This window comes from Pyrenophora tritici-repentis, chromosome 3, assembly GCF_003171515.1.
Source record: "Pyrenophora tritici-repentis strain M4 chromosome 3, whole genome shotgun sequence".
In the NCBI taxonomy this organism is placed as follows: Eukaryota; Fungi; Ascomycota; class Dothideomycetes; order Pleosporales; family Pleosporaceae; genus Pyrenophora; species Pyrenophora tritici-repentis.
In genome coordinates this window covers 2,742,115-2,764,189 of record NC_089392.1, presented here as the reverse complement: position 1 = coordinate 2,764,189, position 22,075 = coordinate 2,742,115, and the positions used below count along the sequence as shown (strand labels likewise).

Sequence of the window (22,075 nt, the reverse complement as noted above, 5' to 3'; positions counted from 1 at the left end):
TTTCTCGTGATAGTGAACTATGAGATGATGTTCGCATCGGGCAGGCGTGTGGAGGCTGTGTAGAACGACTGCTAGAGTCATACGTATTCACCGTGCCTTCATTGAACATTTCCTCGGTGTTAGCCCGCTCATTTGAGAAATTTCTACGAAGAACCCTTCTTATTCTAAGTTCTTGAGCCTGCATCAACCTTGAAAGTCCCTTGCGCTCATTTGCTTCCTGAATAGCGTTTAGCGCTGGGCAACTACCACGCACCACAAGGTAGCATCATACATTTCCTTCGTGTGTATGCAGTGTTTGATTCCTTTACAGTATCATGCTACTACTCCAGCGTAGTCTCTTTAGCTTGATGAATAAGAGGAACATTGCCCAGTTGATCCGCTGAAACCTTCCATCCCGAAGCTTCTTGACCTTAGTCCTCAAACCCATCAACTCTTCTACATGATAGAGATAGACGACATATTGTCACCTTACTTGATGACCCGAAAGCTGAGCAGCAATTCGGAAACACTAATCCGCTTTCAGAATGTGAACGCAACAAGTTCGCTTCAAGGTTTTTGAATTTGAGATTACCATCACACTTTTCGGGCTGGCCAAAAGCTAAAAACAACTGCCACTCTGAATAGAGAAGGGCAATTTGCTCGTGCATTGGCAACTAGTGGCTGGATTGCCGATGCTCTACCTTTATAAAAAAAGGGGGAGATAGAGCAAATTAGGTGAAACAAATTTCCAGGGCTCCCCACTTTCTTTTCTGTTACTCGGTACCGCAAAAATGCGATCCTATTGACCCATAAATAATTTTTTTTACTGTATTAACTTACTGATGGAGCCGAGAATAAATGACCCCTCCATCTCATTGGAACAGCCAGCCATAGGGCTCAGCAACACTAGCTGCAAAGACTACAATAGGGTCATGTAGAGGATGAATTTTCAAATGAACATCAAAACACAGTACTACACCTAGCTACCCTACATGGTCGATTAAAATTTGGTTCCGCACATTCAGATAGGGGGTTGAGCGCTCGGTGCCTTGCCAGCATCTACTTTCCTTTTGTCCAACAAGTGCTCACCTCTGGCTAGATGAGACGCCTGAAAAAACTATCTGGACCCATCGCGCTATGTCAATTCAACAATTTTAACGCCGATATTAGAAGAAGAACTGAAAAACGAGAGAATGCGTTTAGTAGAAAGAGGTCGAAAACTGTTGTGGGGTTTTAGCCGCATGAAGCCAGAATATCACAGGCAACGAAGATGCTTTCCAAAAAAGGATAAACAGAGTCCATTAATTATTACAAAGGTAGTAAAAATCCATCCCAAGTTTAGGTAGACAGCTCCTCGAAGTCCTCAAATAATTACATTGACACAGCAAATCTGCAATTGAAGAGAGCCCCTAGCCTACCAGGTAGGTATAGACAGCTGCGATTTGCGCCGCTTCCTCCCACCACGATAAGCCTGAAAGGGATCTGCAGGATGCAAGGTCGGCTTCCGAAAGTCAGTACGATCCTGCGGCAAATTTTCAATTGTGTGCATCAAGTCTCTCAACGACGGTCTCTCGTCCGGATCAGGCGCAAAACATCTTCTAAGGGTATCAAAAAGAGGGCTATCTTCATAACGACCACCAGGTTCGTGTTCCAAGGCAACTCCCCAAGTTCCTCCTTTCTGGAGTATGTATTGAGGTGAATGGGACCCCTTATATAGGGGACGCTCAAAACTATAATCGGCGTAGGGACCCTCGTTTAGAGGATAGTGGTGTGTGAGAAGTGAAAACACTATCCCGGCAATAGACCAGACGTCAGACTTTTCCGTGATCTTCGTACTAATGGTTTTGCTGGGCTGGGTTTCTGGGGGGTAGCGGCCGTTTTCGTATGCGATCCGATATACGGATGGGTTGTCTGTACTATGAAGCGTATCGGGCGTGACTGTAGTTTCGGGATTCAAGTCGTAGAAAGTTCTCCCATAGTCCATCAACACGACGTCTGGAGGCTGCATCAACTGTCAGGATATGGTTCGATGAATTATGTAACGAAAGCCTTACCTTCGTTGGGCCGTTAGATTTCAGCAGAACGTTACCCATGTGAAGATCGTTGTGTATCAGAGGCTTCCAACCGGGCACTGCTGTCAACGGGTTTCCTTCCTGTAGAACAATACAAGCTTTTACCAGGCCATGGAACATACGCCAGATGAAGCCTTCTGGGAGCGTATTGAAATCTGTACTTGGCGTATTCCTCCTATACCAGTGATACTCTAGTCCAGTCGCAAGTTGCCCGCCATCGCAGAGTTCGAGGAATATTCTATATCTGCAAGCTTGCATCATGAGTCTATATCCACGGTGCCGAACCAAATTCCTGTGTGTTGCCTCGCTGTGATGGCTGTCGATAAGTTGATGCATGTGAATCTCTCTGGGCAGTTTGTCGCGCCATTCGTCTGGACATTTCCACGCTAATGGATGTGGTTCCACTTCTTTAACCACTATGCGATCTGAGATGGTGTTCGTTATGTCGCATCTGACCCACAGTCCGGCGGAACCGAAGGCACCGTGCCCCAAGTATTTCGCTCCTCTCCAAACCTGTTCTTCATCCGTAAGCTCAAGATCTCTGTAAATATGGCTGTTCAACCACGCTTTGTAAACTTTCGACTTCGCTGTCTTGGTAGCTTTCGGATCTCGGCAGAAGTTTGCAGGATTCTCCACTGGCGCATAATGATCTGGGAGCCGATCCCATGGAGTATTGGGCCAGAAAGAATAGGGATACGTGTCGGTGGTCTGTACTGGAACTGGCACTGGCGCTCCTGCTGGCACTGGCGCAGGTACTTGCGGGGGTGCTGGAGGTACTGCCGGGGCTGCTGCCGGGGGCGCTAGGGGTAAAATTCCCGACGTTCTCGCTCTGGTTGCATCATTGGCAGTGTAGGGTACAGCCCGTATTAGATTAGGATCTCGCATACCTGGGCCTGTTGGATGGTTGGGAGCTCTGCTATAGTGATTTCTGGTAAGTGGATCCCCCTTCCAGATAGTCGAAATGGTGTTAGCTTTGTGAGCTGGAATCATGTTAGGTACTATCTCTATATCTAGATATATGAATATACTTTTATTCCAAGTTGGCCTGTTTTGGTTGATGTATTGGCTGGCATCCCAAAGGAAATAATCGTAAGCTCTTCGGTATGGTGGCGCCATGGCTGCAAAAGAGTGCCCGTTGAGGGGCTTGCATCTGCTCTGCTATCTTGGCTTTTCTTCTCGTCCAATTTGACAGAATAGTGGTAAGGGCTATCTGGGATCAAGTATCTGTGCAGCGAAATCATTGTTCTGATGACAGACAAAGAGAGACCCATGTCGCACAAACCATGAATTTCCGAAAACGTCACGGAAATCACAAAATCGAATTTCAAACTTCCACCCTAACGAAGGGCACGGGGCTGGATGCTTTGATCAACTCAGATTCTAGGCTCGATGGTGGCAGACATTGTTCAACATCAATGTCATGCCGGCTCCAGAGCAATGTGATGTGACCAATCCAGGTTTTGGTCTGTCTGATACTACATCGGCATACCCATCAAGGGATATGGGGAAGAAAAAGCAATGTCCGGTTCAGATGAGGAGCCGCAAACAGCTGTTGCCGTTGCTGAATGACGCTAGACATGGCACGTGAGAACAAAGGAGACGGCGTAGTTAATGATTGATCTCTGACAGGCATACAGATCCGTGGAAGAAACACGACCAGCAAAGATTATATTATCGTCGTTAATAATGCGATAACCGATGAGTGGTTTCGATTGCAATCTAGAGTTGTAGTTGCAGATACGTAGACGGAGTGGATGTGAAGCCTTTGGGAAACGGCCGGGGGCAGATGCGCAGGGGGCCGTGCGCGCTTAACTTAGCGCGCAGCTGCCCGTAATCGCGGCCTTCGACTCGACCGGATTCGGCGACAACTGCACACAGATAACAGCGCCAGATATCCAAAGTTTCCAAAGTTCAGCAAGACAGTAAATTAACCTCGTACTATTTGCGTATAACATATACAAAACAAAGATGACAAACTCCTTCGTGGAAAAAAAATTATTGCCCAACCTGCTTGTCTGCCCCCTCGTCCCCGTGAAATCTTGGTTTTTCTTCCACCATAGACGTCGCAAAACAACTCATCTTTGCACATGGATGCCATGCCTCACCCGCTGTATCCGCCAGTACCAATGCCACCTCCCCTTGCCCTCTCCTCCCTAGACAGTAAGATCCATCTCTTCAACCTCTGCTTCGATAATCTCGAGTCTATCTTCTTCGTAATTGTATGGTTCACTGTCATGGTCGTTCATATCATCGTCAAGGTTACTGTTTCCGAAGACGTCACCTACGTTACCCCACTCCGCCAACCCCGCTGCAGCGTGGGCCGCTTGAGCAGCTTTACAGGCAGCACGTGCAGCTAATATAGCTTTTCGAGCAATACGCCCAGCACGGGTAGCTTGGGCAGTGCGGGTAAGCGCAGAAGAGCTGCCAATGAATTTGTAGTCGTCCATAGTGAGTTGCTTCTTGTCCTGGCGCTCTTTCTCCTCTTGCACCACTCACTGTCTTGCGAGGTCTTCCACGGCCGCGCTTCACGACGCCCCCGCTTGGAGTTACCTGAGATGAAATTAGTAGTCTTCTATTGTAAAGGATCAGAAAACTTACCGGCTCTTGTTTGATGTATGTGGTCGCTACCTTGCCCTTGCCCTGGGCCTTCGTGTTGGTCGTGGGAGTGCTAGGGCCTGCTTCTGTGACGCAGACTTTCCAACAAGCAAGTAAAGCAAGTCACCGCTCTAAACTTGACTTGCTTGGTTCAAACATAGGCTTTACTTGACTTGCTTGGGGTGATTTTTTTACTTGCTTGACTTGCTTGTATTACTTGCAAGTACTTGGATTACTTGACTACTACAAAGAGATTAAGCTACATACAAATTACCAAAACTCAGTGTTCCACTCTAGTATGTTGTAATCTCCTACAAGCTGCTCATCTGAAAGCTTAGCCTCGCTACAGTTGTACGGTTTATAACCAGCTCGCACCCATGACCTTACTAATTGAAGAGCTGCGAGTAGCTCACTGCCCAGAGCACGTCGTTTAGGTTCAAGAAGGTCGCCAAGCTCACTGAAGAGGCGCTCACAGTCGCTGCTTGATGCTGGGATAGTCATGATATCGATTGCAAACTGCGCTAAATGCGGGTATTTCGGCAGTAGTTGTATCCAGTATTGGACAGGATTTCCATCTGCGTTGTACTGCTCCTGCGTCCACTGCGGCTCTTGTGTTTTCCAGCGCTCAAACTCGTCAAGTGGAGCCTCTCGGTCATTGTTGCGGCTAAGTATAGCAATAATTGCCTCGTCTATGTTGTTGCTACTCGGCGCAGTTGTATACCGCTGGCGTGCTCGTTGAGGTTTGTATGCCGCCCAAAGCTGTTGGAACGACGCGTTGGCACTAGTAAGCCAATCAGCTTTGTCTGCCCACGCCACATCGCAGTAGTTCTTGTAGTACGGGTGTAGGCAAACAGCGGCGTAGTAAGCGGGCGAGTCGTCGAGCTTGTTGTAGTAGTCGTTGGCTTTGCTCCACGCGGCGCGGAGGTTGACGTTGAGGTGATCCTCTGGAGCCTCGGCATGAGCGTTGAAGTCGACGTGCTCGAACGGGCGCGCCCGGGCCTCAAGCTTGCTGAGTACGTACTCAAAAACGGGTATAACCTCATAGATTGCGCCGTATTTGCCATCCTTAGAGCGTCCCTCGAGGCGTTTTGTGGCGTACTTGAGCGGCTCTAAGCAGTCCTGGTACTCTGCAATCACCGCCCAGTCAGCAGCTCGGAGCCCAGTTGATCTCATCCAGTTTGGGGCGTCGGGCCGCTTATTATTCCGCTGCGCAGCGTGCGCATCTTCAAGGATAACCCTATTGATATGATGCTCAGCGTACAAGTTATACGCGGCTTGAAGCTTGGTAGCGCGCTCAAAAGCAGCATAGTATGAGTTCCAGCGAGTGACGACAGGCTTGACTGGCTCGAGTACTTTGAGACGCCCTTCAGCAGGCAGGTTGTTGTTGGCAAGGCGCTGGTAGCCACGAAAAAGCTCGTACTGTTGCGGCGTTTTGATATAGTTGATGACGTCAACTAGCACTCCAATAGGGCCATCTTTCCGCCACTCTCGCATATACTGCTCCTCGGTATTGTACTGCTCTTGAGTGTTGCCGTAGGCGTCTTTGTTGGTGCCAAATATAATAGCCTGGCCGATGAGGTTAAGCGTGTGACAACTGCAGCGGAGGCGCCGGTGAGCGGACTCAAATTCGTACTCGCGCGCGAGCGCGGCGATCGCAGTGTCGTTGTTGGTAGCGTTGTCGAGTACAAAATAGCCTAATCGGTCGCTTGTTATTCCGTATGCTGAGAGCGTCGTCGAGATAGCTTTGGCAATAGCCTCACCGGTGTGGGCGCCAGCGAGCTCAGGCAGATCGATTGGTAAGTCTCGTATTATTCCAGCTGCGTCGGCAAAGTGAGCGACTACTCCAAAGAAGCCACGTTTACCACCCTTTGTTGTCCAGCCATCAAAGCTTACGTGTATTTTGCTTACTGAGCCTGACAGGGTGTCGATAACTTGCGGTCGTATAGACCGGAACAACCTCATCACAAAGGTAGAAACGCTGGTATTACTTACCCACAACGCTGCCTCTGCCTCTGGGTTGGCAAATCTCATCATCTCTCTAAAATCAGGCGTCGTAAGTTCGCTGAGCGGGTGGTTTCGGTTAACAAGCCACATGACAGTGGCTGTTCGAAAGCCCTCTACGTCGAAGTTTCCAAACGCGTTAGCAGTGTTTTGTTGTACGTCTAAACCAGCGTCAAAAGCTTGCCGCAACGACAGCTGGCCTCGAGCTCTCTGCGCTAACTTTGGGCCATCTTTCGTAAGGTTGTGGCCAGGCTTTGGTTGGCTGAGATGGGTGGCTGCTGAGGTTGTAGCCTGAGTAATGTTAAACAAACCACCACGGCCAGCGTCGATAGTTTTGTGTACATGGCAGTACTTGCACACAAACCAGATTCGAGATGTAGCATGGCGCTCAACAACGCGGTAGCCATACTGAAAGATCCAACTTTTTGGGCGCTTAGAACGCGCCAATGGCTTGATAAAATCAGGTAAACGTGCCCAGTCAATGCCGTCAAAGTTCTCAACTAGTGCGCTGTTTGTCTCATCCTGACCACCCTCTCCAGCCTCAGTTGTAGCCACCGTGCCAGCTCGGCTGCCCTCGGTGGGCGCGACAATCTCAGCCTCCGCCTGCGACTCTAAGAACTGCAACTCGAAGGTAGGTATTGGCGGCGAGGCGTTAGCCTGGCTTGCGGCAGCTAGGGTTTTGCGAGGTGATCGACGCTGAGGTCTAGGCTTAGATGCAGGCTTAGATGCAGGCTCAGGTGAAGCCTCAGGAGTTGAGGCGACGTTGTTGGTGGCAGCGGCTACTTTCGTACGTTTGCTCCGAGCAGAAGTTTGTGGTAGGCGACGTTTGGCCATATTGGGGGTATCAGGGCAGTATAAATCACTGGAAAACGCGTTGCTATAGGGGATACTGCATTGCGATAGGCTTCTAGACAGGCGTACGTCGAGATTGGAGCAATGCGCTAGACTAAGGCTAACGTTATTTGATAGCCGCTTAGCCTGTTTGGGACTCAACCGAGGCAACTGCAACACTTCAAAACCATCGCGACATCTACCGTACAGCAGTTTTAGCACCCTCATCACAGTAACGCTAAAACAACCAAGTAAACCAAGTAAGCCAAGCAAGCAAAGTATCTTGACTTGACTTGCTTGCTTAGCTGCCCAGCTCTTACTTGACTTGCTTGCTTGGTTTAAACCAAGCAAGTCAAGCAAGTAATCCAAGTCAACTTGCTTTTTGGAAAGTCTGCTGTGACGACGGGTCGTGGTGGCGCAGTCAATGGTCGGCGCATTTTCTTGCATCGATCGTTGTAGTATTGCATAAACTCTGACACCGGTGACTCTCTTGGAGAGGATGGAGGGGAGGATGCCGATCCGAACTGTCGTAACGGTGATGAAGATAATGCCGCCGGTGGGGAGGAAGAGGATGCCGCCGGTGGTGACGAAGATGCAATCGCTGACGACGAGTTCGTCTGGTACAGAGAGTTCTGGTTTTTAGCAACATATTGCGAATAGCACTTCGGATTCCAATGGTAAAGTTCCGCGTTCTTGTGTTCGAAGAGGGCCTTCAAGAATTCTGGACGCTTTCTCATCACGCTCTCCTGGCCAGCACAGCTTCTAAGATAGTCTGTAGGTACACGGGAGAGATAGGCGCCATTTCATGCGCCAAAGTCGAACCGGTACACATTGTGAAAGGTCGGTCCGGATGCAAAAGCCTCTGGATGTTGCGCTCGGTTCTCGCGTGCGGCCTTTTCCTGTTTTTCGTTCGACCAGTGAACAAAGTCTTTCGGCTGCGAGGTGAGCACTTGAGATGGAGCCAAGGAAAACAGATTCTGTATTTTCGCGCCTGATGCTTGAAGAAGGGCAGTAGCTGGCATGATTGGAACCGGGGCAGCCGGAGTTTGAGACGGGGTTGTTGGCTGTATGTTCGAGGCTTGCGGAGCTAGGGGTTGATATAGATGGGTTGCAATGCGGTTTGCAAGCACCTGCGCAACAATCTTTTCAATTTGCTCCGGACTTATTCCCATATCTTGCGCCGAGGGAGTCTGAGGCGGCTTGCTCGTAACTTGCTGTCTCTACTGCCGACTCTCCCTGAGTTCGCGCTCAAGCCTCATCTTCTGCGAAGCACGTTGCTTCGCATGATCCTCGTGCAGCTTAGTTTGTTGCGATAGAAACTCAATCTCCTGCTGCTTCTGTCTGTCGGCAGCTGCTTGCTGAGCATCAAATGCTTTTATATCTTTAGCATGCTTCGCCGCAGCCGCTGCCGCAGCTTTAGATGCGGTTCTTCTGGACGGAGGCATGCTTGCGTGTTTAGGCACGGGGGCCGGTGGCAGGCAAACGTGAAGGAGATATGGGTGTGAGCTTGGGACTTCAGGAGTTTTAGTATGTAATTCCAAGGTTAGGGGAAGAGGGAGAGAGAGAGGGGGGGGCGCTGGTAATCATACCTAGGTTGGAGCAGCCTGAGAGTGGTGAGACCGGACTGGGAGATCTTTGAACGCACAGATAAGGCTCTGGGTAAACAGTCTGCAAAATTTGCGGGTTTGAATATAATAGTGGGACGTGCGCAACGAGGCGTATGCAAGCTGAGAAAGGGACACTTGGGCAGTGATGAGTTGGATGTAGTCGTATGCTCACAACCTGAGGTGTGCTTCCTTATTTGTAGAAGTTAGTAGCTTGTCTAGAAGGACGAAATATGCGAGGCTGGTTGGAAAGATAGCTCCAGCCATCTTTTGGACGGTAGTGTAAGCCTTGCGGTCCCAGCCATTATGCATGGGCCATCTGCCAGTTCCAAGTTTTGTAATACGCCTCCTCGCGAGTTTGACACTTGGATCTGACCATATCCCGGTGATGAGGGAAGAGAACAGTGGAGCATTTCGACCCACCCTGCAGTGTCGTCTTCCCATGAGGTTGGGGAGTCGTTTTACGGTTATTTCCCAAATTGAGGATATTCCTGGCTTTGTTTTGTCTTTTTGTGTACATGCAGAATAATACCAACATACTAGTAACGATTCAGGGAAGATTTCATGGACCTACGCTACATTGGGCCGTGAACGCTATCAGAGTAACTTGTACAGGTGTTTTGTTGTTTGCGTTCCATCAGTGGGCAGTGTATGCAATCAGGGAACAGCCTGGCGAGAGAACGACCATATCAACATCATGCGTTGTTGGACTGCTTGGTACTTTGCCTTAGCATCTCAAGCAATATTGTCTAAAGCTATTTACGTGTTGCCTCAGTGATGATCACTCGTTTCCATTCCAACCTCTTAGCAATGGTTAGTGGAAACAACATTGTTTAATGGCGCACGCCTTCCCAGGGTCGTACATGTCAAGATCATTCCACAGTTTTGCGAGCATGGCAATGGAAGCGATTTACATAATGCACAGATTTGTTCCACGGACTACATGTAGTGTGCTCGTTCGCTCCATGAGTCATAGAGTCGCGCTCAGTCATGTGAGTGTTGTTGTAAGGAGACCCTTCATGGGCAGCCCCATACACGAACTATGTCGATAGTGCCGATCCGTCGCACCACTGAATTAGTATGGAGGCTACACAAAAAAAAACGGATGCATCTGTGAGAAAGTAACTCAAGTGGCTTATCTCTAGCCCAGGTATCGTCACAACGGGACAAAAACGCCCATTTTCGCCCATTTCCCAATGACTAAGGTCTTCAAAACGGGCAGCTCATGACTGTTTATCTGTGTTTTCAAAAAATGTCCAAAAAAGCAATTTTGGTACTTGGGATTTCCTCTTGTTTTCCAGGGGAGACGTTAACAACCACCCCCATATCAAGGAGATGACCAACCCCATAGGCACAAAACGTCGATAGTGCCGGCGATTATCGTGCCATCGTATTAGTATGAGAGCTACACCAGAAATTGGTGTATTTGTAAATCTTGGCAGCTGCCAAAACCTGAAGTGGCCCATCTACATCTCCAAAATTGCCTAAAACAGCCCATTTTTGATGCCGAAGGTCTCAACAACAGGATAAAAACGAGCCAAAAACGCCCATTATAGAGACCCCAGGCTCCCAAAATAGGCGTTTTTGACATCATTTTAAGACCTCAAACCCCATCAAAACAGCCCTTATTTTGACGCCCGGAGGCTTCCAAAAGTTAAAATTTCAAGTAAATTGTCAGCAACTTAGATTTGCAATACATATAATTTTCGTGTAGCTCCCATACCAATACGATGGTACGACAAATCACCGGTACTATTCCGTTTTGGGCGACACTATCGACGTTCTGGGCTTATGGGGGTGCTGATTTACTCCTGAGGGGTGCCCGTTAACATCTCCCCATGGTAGTACCTGCACAATCGGGAACTTTATCGAGCCCCTTAACTTACTGGGATCGGCTGGCCGGCTAGGAAGAAAGAGTCGCGGCCGAGTTTCCATGTTGGAACTCAGGCCATTTTTCCGGGCAACGCGGGACATCTTGAATTAAAACTAATGTTGCAGCGAACACGATTGTCTCGACCTACAGGAACGAAACAAGGACAGAAAAATAGAGAATCCATGATACATGCGCTGCCGGTTCTTGGGCCGTGGTCTGGGCTCAAAAACGTTCCACTCTGAGGCATGGCATGGAGGCTCTGTACTACTCGCTGTCTGTCTAGCATAGTAGCCGCATCAGCCAAGTCGGAACGATAAGGAACTATTATATCTGATGATTACTGGGGTGATTGGAATGGAAATTTTATCATACACACTGGAAATTTAATCTACATTGCAAACAATCGCGATTGCCAACAGCCTTCTACTGCCAACATTGGTTGTTTGTTTCACTGCAAAGCAAGCACCAGATTGATCGTAAAGTACAGAAGTTTTACAAATCGCGGCCACTCATCATCTTGTGTTCATCTCTTTCCGACAACACGGCACGCGCACATCGTAATCATCCTCTACATCATATTCGCTATACCGCTGTTCACACACATCACACGCGGCGAGGGTATCGAGTGAACACTCTGATTTGTCGCAGAGGTAAAATCTCTGTTCAGTGCCTATATCTTCGGAGTTCTGGGCTAACTCATGTGGTCGTACCAGTACTGGAGGTTCAGTTGCGTTTGGTAACGCCTTTACTGCAAGCACTCCCTGTTCTCATCTCTAGAAGGTCAGCACGACCTTTTTACCCGAAATATACATATACACAGCAACTAACAGTATCGTAGCCTCTTCACAAACACTTTCTTCGACAACGCAATCTACTAAGCAGTACGCTAGCACCACCAGCTATGTCTTGCAACGGCTGCGCCTGCCCTGATACGTCAACATCGACAGCAGATGGCATTGGTGTCTCGAAGGCCAACAGGGAAGCGATAACCGGCAACGTTCGGTATCTTCTGAAGACGTTCCATAATTGTAGCGGCGTTCTTGCTGATCCCTCCTTCTACTTGAACAAGCTCCAGGAGATAGTCGAAGTGGTTGAAACGGCTTTTGTCCGAGTCACTCCGTGTGAGGAGGTACTACTTCAGCTACGTGAATTACTCAGTACCGGATTTCCTCAACCTGCAGCCCATGCGAAGAATGGGCCAGCGGCAGTACCCCGCTGTGGTGGCCCGCCTATCGTGGACCGCGGGCAGCCTCCATCTATTCGCTTCACGGTTGAGCAGACCGACTGGGAGCAGGTCAACAAGCACGAAAATACACAGATCAAGACGATGCTGGGCGATTTAGGTCCGCCGTGGAGTGAGGTAGTTCAGGTAAGCAAGCATCGTGGAAGTCTTTTTCGAGGATGAGGAGAAGAGGAAGGCTGTGTTAAATGCAACCGAGAAGGCGAATGGAATACAAGCCCTCAAGTCCAGGCTACACTTGCACTCGGACGTCACGGTGCACCAAGATATCTATGAAGTCAAGGTATTCGATGTGCGATTCGGACACAAAATGAAAGCCAACGATCTGAAATCCAGAGTCGCGGCATGGTCCAAGGATGTAACGGTTTGGGCCTTGCCAAGACCAACTTAGGTGAGAGTTGGGTACGGCTACGGCTACCACACTTTCCTATCACGCACACATATAGATAGCTGCCCTCCTTGATAGCTATAAAATGCAACGCAGTCCTCCTCCTCGCCTCACCCCGTTACAAAGGAGAACCAAGTCACGATCCAACGAGCTCACTATGCCAACAACGAGCTCAGGCTTGAGCTCACCGACATGGACCAGGCCATCCAGCTGGTGGATCAGCAGTTCATTGTTCTTGATGGCAAGAAGTACACTGATTTGAGAGATTGGGACAGACGATGGGATCGTTTCCAGTGCTACTGGTGCCTGGGGGAGAACCACAGTGCAGAGTGGTGCAGGGGGAGGGGAGCGAAGCCATATTGTCTTTGGTATGCTGAGTCACATCCCTCCAAGGAGTGTCCGGTCTGGGAAATTGTGGTGAAGAAGAACTGCATCTACTGCGGGGAGAACCATTGCGGGACAGACAACAAGTGCAAGCATCCCACTGTTGTCGCCGAGCTCGAGAAGCGAGGCAAGATGCAAGCCCGAGGAACACGATGGTATCGACGTCGTCAAGTCACCGATGATGAGGGTTTTACATTTCCCCTTGGGCGTAGCAGTAGGCGTAGTGTTAGGCGCGGAAAGGCGTCTGCAGCTGCTGGTGCCGGTGCTACCGCCAGCACCGAGGCTGCCACGGCTCAAGCTCAAGCCATGGATGCCACTGGAAAGTCTGCAGACCCACCACTCAGGCAGCAGACAATCTTCGCGTACACTGTCCCGAAGCCACCGAACAACAAACAGGCGGGTACTGCAACATCCCCGCGCCGCCCCCGGACGCCTGCTTCACAGCCGTCAACATCGCGTCAACCTCCGGCAGCGAACAAAGATGGGGCATTTGCCAAGTCTATCAAGGACAACAGCAGGACCTACGAGAATGTAAGCCCAGAGTTTGAGGCTAGGGTTGAGAATATACTAACTGATCTGCAGGTCTTGGACGCCATGGAGAGCCGCCTGCCGCCCCCGGGCGCCACAGAGAGTCTCCCACATAATTACACGTCTGTTACGAACGGTTCGCCCAGCAAGAAGCGGAAGAACAATAACTGGCAAGGCAGGGGTGTCGCCTCCCCTCCACCGGGCTCCCACGAACTCGTAGGCCTTGGACCTAGATTATGGCCTCGCTCCATCAACACTCATATTGAAGCCTCACCTAGCCTCACTCCACCGTTGGGCATTACACCGCAATTGCCGTCTCTAGGCAATGTTCCCCGCCAGTCTAATTTTTTTGGTCTCAGTCAGCATGGGTCCCAGCAGAACCCCCAGCAGAACCCCCAGCAGGATCCCCAGCAAAGCTCCAAGATGAAGCCTGATCTCCCGGAGCAATTTGCCCGTGAGAATCATCGTACTCATCCCCTTGTGACTTTGCCGCCAGCTACAGCCAATGGTTGCTCCTCCTCATCCGGACCATCAGCTCCAGCGTCATTTCTCCGTGCACCCCATGCACCCCAAACAGACGAGTCTAGGCAGTCTGTCACCTCAGTTGCTCCACAGACATCACAGTTGACCGCCTTCGTTGAGGCGTCTGCTCCACCAGCAAACATGGTGTTTCCGTCAACGTCTGACACAACACACCCGGCGGTTTCCGATCAGATGATCCGGGAAATTCAACTCACGCATTCTAAGGGCTTTAACGATCTTGAAATCTGCAGGATCTTATCAGGTCACAATGAGAAATGTCGTGACAGGATTATGCAGGAATCAGGCGGTGCCGAAGACACCGAGATGTCAGATGAACCTGACTGGCATCCATGCGTGGCGACCGCGATGTCAGATCATGGCTCGGAAGACACTGAGCCACTGCGCGGTGAGCTGCGCGGCGAGCGCGACGATGACAGCGAAGTCGACTTCGAAGATGATCTGTTAAACCCGAACGGTCCTGAATTTCATCATGTTGACGGCGGCTTCGACTATGACGCCACCCACCAGTTGAACCCAACCCTCGCTTCTCAATGATTAGCAAACCCCAGCCACGCCTACGTGTATGAAGCGAGAACTTCATGGGAACTCAACGCGTTCAGGAGAAGGTTCTGTTCTTGGCTGCGGTAGAGAATGTTGACGTTCTGATGCTGCAAGACATCGTTGCGAACACCTCGCAGCCCATCGAAACCCAGAAGACTACCCCATCGAACAAATCTGGCACGAGTGCTCGCAGAGCAGCCAGAAAGAACACCTTCAAACCAGCGGTTGCATCTCCGGGATTTCGGCTTGTACTAGAACATGCATTCTCCCACCGTGTCTGCATCTATGTGCGGCATGATCTCGACGTATCTGCGTACGAGTTGGTCCAGCATGACGACATGATAACAACATTTTCTTTACTCACGGACGTCGATTGGCTACACATGCATTGTATATACAATGTCACGTCCAAGAGTATCCCCACAGACAGGTTCAAGGAGCTCATGTCAGGACCGGGTCAGCATTTGATGATGGGCGATTTCAACATGAAGCACCCATGGTGGGGCGGCAGGCGTGTGAGAAACCAAAAGTCCAAGGAATCTAAAGCGCTGCATGAGGCCTTTAGATATGAACTGGAGCTATGTTTGCTTAGCGAGGCGTCAGGGCCCGGGAGACGACGCCTAATGATCCCAACAGATGGAGTACGCTCGATTTGGCATTTGCAACCTCGACCCTGGCCAAGCGATGCACGACAAAAACGCTGCCTGAGTATGTCGGTAGTTATCACTACATTACTCAGGTCGATATTGAGATGTCACCTAATCGCGTGTTTTCCGAGAGACGCGACTATAACAGCGCCAATGGAGCCCAGCTCTGTAAACACGTCAAAGAGCGCCTCAAGTCTTTTGAGGCCGATCCTTTGAACACCACCACACAGCTCGACAAGTCAATCAACGTGCTGATCGAAGTCCTAGCGGAGGTGAATGGAACCATCCCGGTTCTACCTTCGACTCAGGCTTGCTTCACACGCATGTCACCGAGCGTTCAAGAGGCATTCAAAGCCGTAAGACGTCGTGCCAAAAGTTCCAACGTCAGTCAATCACCGGCTTATCTGAGTGAGTTCAGACAAATCGAGCGCAATGCGAAGAAGCTCTGGGCACTTGACAAGGAACTCCAATGGAACGATCACATGGCTCGTTTGACTACCAACCTGGATGGCACCTACAAGAAGTACCGTCAGGCCTTGCGCAGAGAGAAGACTCGAGAGCCGGCACACATGCCACCAGCACCGAACACCAACTTTTAAGGAATTTGGGACCCTTATAAAATTATACGATTTTTACATCATTTTAACGGCACGGCGGCCTGTAACTACCTCAGCTAAATAACCGCTTTCTGCTCTCGCGGAGGTGGTTAGAATGGCTAATGTAGAAACTCCAGAGAGGGCGCCACGGAGTGCCCAACCCCCCCATACACGATCAGAGGAGCCTGAGAGCCCTATTAATACTGACCTGCGCGGCAACAAGAGGAGGCAGCGAGCACATACTCGTGCTGAACCTTCTATCGGTAGCACTGCGCCCACCTCCTACAATCAAGCTGTCTCTGAAGCGGTCCGCCAGCGGATTCAGGCAGCCCAAAAAGCTACAAACCTCCACCACTCCATCATAACGGATCTAGCGACAGCTGTCGACAGATGCCTTGGGAAGTACACCGACCCAGACGGAGCCCGTGTGGCTAAGGACCTTCAACAGAAGGTGCTAAGGGCTATTAACACCTCCCTAATCACGCCCCTAATCACGCCCCCAAACTCAGGGAGCGACTCTGACACTACGCACCGCTCCTGGGCGGACGTAGCTAGGACCCTGAAAAATCCAACCCCCCCAGCAAGGGGGCCGCTACGACGAAAGCGGCCACGGCTGCCCCAAAGCAGCTAGCTCAAACTCCTAGGCGACCTCTAAACACTGACAACCGTATCCTTATAGCGGTTGGAGCGGAGGCTCGGCTCCAACGGGCATCACCATTTGCGGCCCGCATGGCTATTGTAAAGGCGATTAAGGAAATTACCCCCTCCGACATACCTACGGCAAAACATATCAAGACTGGCTGGGCGATTACGCCCCGCAACGACAAAATCAAGGCCCTGCTTATGGGGCAGGAGAATCGCGAACTCATGATCCGAGCGGTAGAGGGCGAGAGCGCAAGACTACCTGAACGATGGGTGAACTATGCAGTCCAGGGCGTAGAAAGCTCATACCGCACTATCACAGGGGAAAGTATACCCACCACAATAGACGATATAGTCAGCGAAGCTCTGTCCCAGACAGGGATCGAACCGGCGAGCTGCCGGCCCTCCAGACATGGACCCACGGAGGGAAGGACAACCTGGATTATATCTTTCACCAGACCCGTACGATCGTTTCGCCTATTTGGGACGGGCGACTACGCGCACGAGATAAAGAAGAACTCACCTGCAATGCTGCACGACCCAGGCTGCCTAGGGTACTGCAAAACCAGCCGCTGCACAAGGCCAGCCCGCTGCACGACATGCAGCAAAACAACGGCAACTCACCAGGGACCACACGGAGAACAATGCAAAGACACACCAAAGTGCGCCAACTGCCACGGCCCATTTCCAGCAACCCACGACAAGTGCCCAGCAGCCCCAACGAGGGCGAACGGCCGACTCATCCAACCCACAAAGGGGAACTAAAAGTCATTAGGGAGGCGGGTGACCGTGCTTCTGAGGCAATGCAGCCAGCTAGAGGAAGACAGACAGGCAGCACGGTCGAAACCTCCATTGAAATCACGGACGGCGACATAGCTAATACTACTGAGCCTGTGGGAACACCTACGGACGCAAGTAAAAGAAGCCGACAAGACGTAAACAACCTAAACACAGCCACTGTTAGAGAGCCCGCAACCACCCTAGGGACTAGGAGGTCTAAGAGAACAGCTGCAACTACGCAAGACCTCAACCTAGCGCGAATGTCTGCTAGAAGCGTGCAGCCTAGCACCGCTGACCAAGACCCTAATACGTCATCGTCTGAGCACGCTGACACTGAAATGAGCCTCGGATCTAGTGCGTAATGAGGGCACAACCCGCAAATTCACCCGGCGAAACCACGCCACACCGACACAGACAAATGCAGGTATGCTGGGTGAATGTGGCCAGAAGCTCGCCTTGCCACATTACAGCCTTAGAACGTGCATGGGAAGCAGACATAGACATAGTATGCATCCAAGAACCCTTTACTCTCACTGGAACCCGGACCTCTACACACCCAGGATTCCATATGATATCGCCAGTGATAAGCTGGAACAACCCCACAACGTGGGGAACTGACCGACCACGGGTGCTCACCTATACCCGTAAGAGCCCAAATATAAGGGCTACTCTTATACACCCACGCATCAGCCGGGATGTGCTATGGATCGAGGCCAACGGCTACCGCATATTGAATGTTTATAGGCAGCCACAGAATGACTCGACATTTCAATACCTCACAGCTTTAACGCCACCCCGTAACTGCCTTATAGGGGGTGACTTAAACGCCCGCCATGAACTTTTTGAGCCCGGCTCCACGTCGGCCAATAGGGGGGCAGAGATCGCCCGCTGGGCCACTCAGAACGACATACCCTACATCGGCGAGGCAGGTAACCCAACACATCGGGCGGGACACGTGCTAGACGTATCCTTCTCAAATATACCCTTCGCTAGAACGACAGTCCGCGAAGATATGTATACAGGGTCAGACCATTTCACCCTAGTGACTGTCCTTCCAAGCCGAGGGAGAGCGGTGCTAGAACAGCATCACTACCGGGTCCACGAGAGAAACATAGATAGGTTTGCCGGGCTAGTTCAACTCTACACAGTAGGCGTACAGCCAATTAGCAATAGCGCCCCAGCGGACGTAATCGACGCAAGCATAGCTAGAATCACCCAAGCTATAGGAGATGCAATGCACGCGGCGGAACACCAAATAGAGAAAAAGGCCACTCCGCCCCATGGTGGACAGAGGACTGTAGAGTGGCGTATAAGCGGCATATCCAGGAAAAGTCGGACTATGGCCAATCCCCCTCAGAAGCCACCCGTGCGTTCCTAGCTACGGTACGAAAAGCCAAGAGAACGTACTGGCAGCAGCGCATAGACGGCTGTAATAACGACAAAGATCTATACAAGCTAGTAGGCTGGCATAAACTATCATTCGACCAACGGGACACCCCACTTGTAATCGAAGGTAGGACAATCACAGCACCACTCGAGAAAGCTGAGGCACTTAGAGAGGCAATCCTCGACCGTTTTTCGGCGGAGGACGACCTCCTAGAACCACCGCCTCTTGACAACGACCCGCAAACCACGCCACTACCATGGGACACATACATATCGATGGAGGAGACTGAACGCTACGTGATTGGAGTATCTAGCACCTCCCCAGGACCCGATCAGGTGACCGTCCGACTCCTAAAGGCATGCTGGGAACACATTAGACACCTAGTGCTAGGCATCTACCGGGCGTGCATGGAACAAGGCCACTACCCAGCCGCCTGGAAGACGGTAGAAGTGGCCATGATACCCAAAGTCGGGAAGAAGGATAAGTCCTCACCCAGATCAATGAGACCAATTGCCCTATCGTCCTGTCTAGGGAAGGGACTCGAGCGTATCATAGCAAGGCGCATAGCACACACAGCTATGGCTTTTGACATCCTAAGCCCACAGCACGGTGGAGCGCTGCCAAAACGCTCTGCGATGGACCTGGCGACCGCATTCACACACGACGTGGAGATGGCTTGGTCAAGACACGAGCATGTCTCTATGCTCACGTTAGACGTCCAAGGGGCGTTTGACGCGCTACTGAAAAACAGGCTACTACACCGAATGCGGCAACAAGGGTGGCCACCCCTACTCCGGAAATTTATCCAGAACTTCCTGTCGGAAAGGAGGGTGCGAGTACGCCTAGGCAATGTCACTACACCTGTACATCGAGTGGCCTGCGGCACCCCGCAGGGATCGCCGCTATCACCGGTCCTATACACCCTATACCTAGCTGAACTACTCAACCAGGACCGAAAACTCCGGTTCGGGTATGCCGACGACATCAACCTATACCGGGTCTCCCACTCTTTAGACGAGAACGTCGCACTGCTAGCAGAGGACCTCAAATCTATCAATGAATGGGGAGCTGCGAACAAGATCACGTTTGCACCAGAGAAACGGGAGCTGATCCACCTCACGCGCCAGAAAGGACTACATGCGCCGCCAATCCAATTGGAAGATCAAACAATTCACCCTATAGCCCCTGCGCAGGGGGGAAGCCAGACAGCGCTGCGCTGGCTTGGGGTGTGGTTTGATAGGGGACTAACTTTCAAGAAGCACGTCGCAGAAAGGGCGGCGCAAGCTAGGAAAGTAGCGAACCATCTCCGGAGCCTCGCCAACACAGCCCACGGCCCTCCAGCAGGATCGCTACGCAAGGCAGCCATAACATGTATCCTGCCCATACTACTATACGGAGCCGAAACATGGTACGAGGGCAGGACGAAGAACCCACGAATTGCAAGGGTTTCCCGTAAACCCACGGTCAGCACTAGGGTAGGCTGGCACCTAACCACGATAGATCAGGCACTAATAGCAGCCACGAAGGCAATCCTCCCTGCGTGGAGGACAACACCAAACGCAGTACTGCTAAGAGAAGCTGCGATGCCGTCGGCACAGGTGGCGCTAGAGGAGGCCAAGCTCCGCTTTGCAGTTCACCTACGCACAATAGACGACAAGCACCCACTTACTAATAGAACTACACTGCCACTAGTCATACGAGGACGCGCAGCGGGCAACCGACGGATACCAAGATCGAAGGTTCAGCGCGTAGCACAACTGCTACCCGCCACACCCCGAAACGTCCTAGCCAGCCCTCACTTTTCAGACGGGTCGAGGCAGGATCCAACGCAAGGGCAAGGAAAGGACATTGCTGCCCAGAATTTCACCATCTGGTGGGAGTCTCTTGGACAAGAGACAATCACTGTCTTCTCAGACGGGTCTGAACAACAAATCAACGGTACAAGGGTGGTCACTTACGGGTACGCTATATACCAGGGCCAGGCCGCCGTGGCGACTGGACAAGGCTCACTAAATGCCCTTAGCCACGTCTTCGATGCGGAGGCTATAGGCGCGTGCAGAGGACTCAAACACGCACTACAACTCTCACTGCCTAGCCAGAGGGAGATCGTACTTTGCATAGACAGCACTTCGGTAATATGGGGCATACGCGGAACCGCCCCTACCTCCTCCCAATGGGCGTTCCTCCAAATCCATGGAGCTATGGAGGCCTACAACGTGAAAACGCGGTGGGCGCCGGGACACATGAAGATTGTTGGAAACGAGCTCGCCGACCAGCTGGCTGACAGCGAGGCCAAAGACCCGCACCAGCCATACGGCATGGCCGCCTCCCCCACAAGATCCGGTATACGAACAGTAGGCCGCCGCCTCCTCGAACATACAAGGGACACTTGGTGGCAGGATAAGAGCAGTAGGCTATCAGCATGGTACACGCAATGGCAGCTGCCATACGATACTAGGCGCACGCCCGCAGCGCTATGGCTACCCCGAAGGATACTCGCGAAAGTCCTTATGATACGCTCAACGCATGGCGACTTTGAATGGTACCACCGAAAATTCAACCACGAGGATACCTCGAAATGCCTATGCGGCAGGCCCAAGACGCCAGAACACCTAGTGTTCTGCAAGAGAGCCACAACACACTTCAAGAAGTGGCCTCTACGCCCCATCGTGCCCCCTCGCACAAGACAGGAAGGCCTAGCGTACCTCGCGCAATTAATAGACCAGCCACAAGAGTTCGAGACCTTCGTTAAGGTAACGAACTCCTTCTATAACGAGTGATTTCTATTTTTGAATTTCACAAAGACCCGCTGAATTCCTTGGCATTATTCAGTGTAGGATTCGCGGCAAAACGCCGCATAGATGCCACAACCCACACGCTCTCTTTTAAAACTTTCATTGTATCTTAAATTGCCTCTTGTTACTTTTTCGTTTCTCTCTCTAAAAAGCAGTTATTGTACTGCATCGATCAAAGGCGCAAGCCACGAAATACTAGAATATTGTAGGAAAACGGCTTCAAATGGCGGGAGTCCTTTTCACGAACATGTATATAGGCAGGACATCACTCCCCTTAGATACAAAACACCTAGGAATAGGTTCCACGAGGCAAGTGCGACAGCACTATAAGACCACGGCGGGACCCGCCCGAATACCCTATGGGAGGTTACAGATAGGGCGTTAAACCATAATCAACATCAACATCAACACATGCCACCAGTCAATGATCCGAAGGACTCCAACGTCAAACATACCAATGTTGATGCCAAGAGTGACTGTCTTGCTGAGGCGATTCTCCTCGTACCTACCGACCAAATCAAACAGCGCACAGTACCTGTGACGGTTATGAGGAGAAGCGGATCACGTGTTTCACGTGTGTCACGTGATGGTGATACGTCATGTAAAATAGACCCTGCTGCTGCCTTTGTAGCAAGGCCAGCAGACAAGGA

The 22,075-nt window shown here is 51.1% G+C and overlaps 8 protein-coding genes across 8 annotated transcripts; 4 read left to right on the top strand and 4 right to left on the bottom strand.

Annotated features, from left to right (window-relative positions):
- Nucleotides 1–4,204: 4,204 nt before the first annotated feature.
- PtrM4_084370 (uncharacterized protein) lies at nucleotides 4,205–4,498 on the bottom strand (the record flags this gene model as incomplete). The annotated part of the gene is made up of 1 exon (XM_001940272.2): nucleotides 4,205–4,498. The coding sequence occupies one exon, from the start codon at nucleotides 4,496–4,498 to the stop codon at nucleotides 4,205–4,207; it is 294 nt and encodes a 97-aa protein (XP_001940307.2).
- A 164-nt stretch (nucleotides 4,499–4,662) lies between these two features.
- Nucleotides 4,663–4,818, top strand: PtrM4_084360 (uncharacterized protein; the record flags this gene model as incomplete). Its single annotated transcript, XM_066106626.1, has 1 exon — nucleotides 4,663–4,818. The coding sequence occupies one exon, from the start codon at nucleotides 4,663–4,665 to the stop codon at nucleotides 4,816–4,818; it is 156 nt and encodes a 51-aa protein (XP_065963564.1).
- Nucleotides 4,819–4,916: 98 nt separating this feature from the next.
- Nucleotides 4,917–7,481, bottom strand: PtrM4_084350 (uncharacterized protein; the record flags this gene model as incomplete). The annotated part of the gene is made up of 1 exon (XM_066106625.1): nucleotides 4,917–7,481. The coding sequence occupies one exon, from the start codon at nucleotides 7,479–7,481 to the stop codon at nucleotides 4,917–4,919; it is 2,565 nt and encodes an 854-aa protein (XP_065963563.1).
- Nucleotides 7,482–8,281: 800 nt separating this feature from the next.
- On the bottom strand, nucleotides 8,282–8,500 carry PtrM4_084340 (uncharacterized protein; the record flags this gene model as incomplete). Its single annotated transcript, XM_066106624.1, has 1 exon — nucleotides 8,282–8,500. One exon carries the CDS (start codon nucleotides 8,498–8,500, stop codon nucleotides 8,282–8,284), a length of 219 nt encoding a protein of 72 aa, XP_065963562.1.
- Nucleotides 8,501–8,698: 198 nt separating this feature from the next.
- PtrM4_084330 (uncharacterized protein) lies at nucleotides 8,699–8,923 on the bottom strand (the record flags this gene model as incomplete). Its single annotated transcript, XM_066106623.1, has 1 exon — nucleotides 8,699–8,923. One exon carries the CDS (start codon nucleotides 8,921–8,923, stop codon nucleotides 8,699–8,701), a length of 225 nt encoding a protein of 74 aa, XP_065963561.1.
- A 2,933-nt stretch (nucleotides 8,924–11,856) lies between these two features.
- Nucleotides 11,857–14,572, top strand: PtrM4_084320 (uncharacterized protein; the record flags this gene model as incomplete). The annotated part of the gene is made up of 3 exons (XM_066106622.1): nucleotides 11,857–12,324; nucleotides 12,680–13,498; nucleotides 13,550–14,572. The coding sequence occupies 3 exons, from the start codon at nucleotides 11,857–11,859 to the stop codon at nucleotides 14,570–14,572; spliced, it is 2,310 nt and encodes a 769-aa protein (XP_065963560.1).
- Nucleotides 14,573–14,616: 44 nt separating this feature from the next.
- On the top strand, nucleotides 14,617–15,824 carry PtrM4_084310 (uncharacterized protein; the record flags this gene model as incomplete). Its single annotated transcript, XM_066106621.1, has 2 exons — nucleotides 14,617–15,176; nucleotides 15,215–15,824. 2 exons carry the CDS (start codon nucleotides 14,617–14,619, stop codon nucleotides 15,822–15,824), a joined length of 1,170 nt encoding a protein of 389 aa, XP_065963559.1.
- A 112-nt stretch (nucleotides 15,825–15,936) lies between these two features.
- On the top strand, nucleotides 15,937–21,410 carry PtrM4_084300 (uncharacterized protein; the record flags this gene model as incomplete). The annotated part of the gene is made up of 5 exons (XM_066106620.1): nucleotides 15,937–16,368; nucleotides 16,407–16,791; nucleotides 16,839–17,597; nucleotides 17,750–18,550; nucleotides 18,601–21,410. 5 exons carry the CDS (start codon nucleotides 15,937–15,939, stop codon nucleotides 21,408–21,410), a joined length of 5,187 nt encoding a protein of 1,728 aa, XP_065963558.1.
- Between the last annotated feature and the right edge of the window lie 665 nt (nucleotides 21,411–22,075).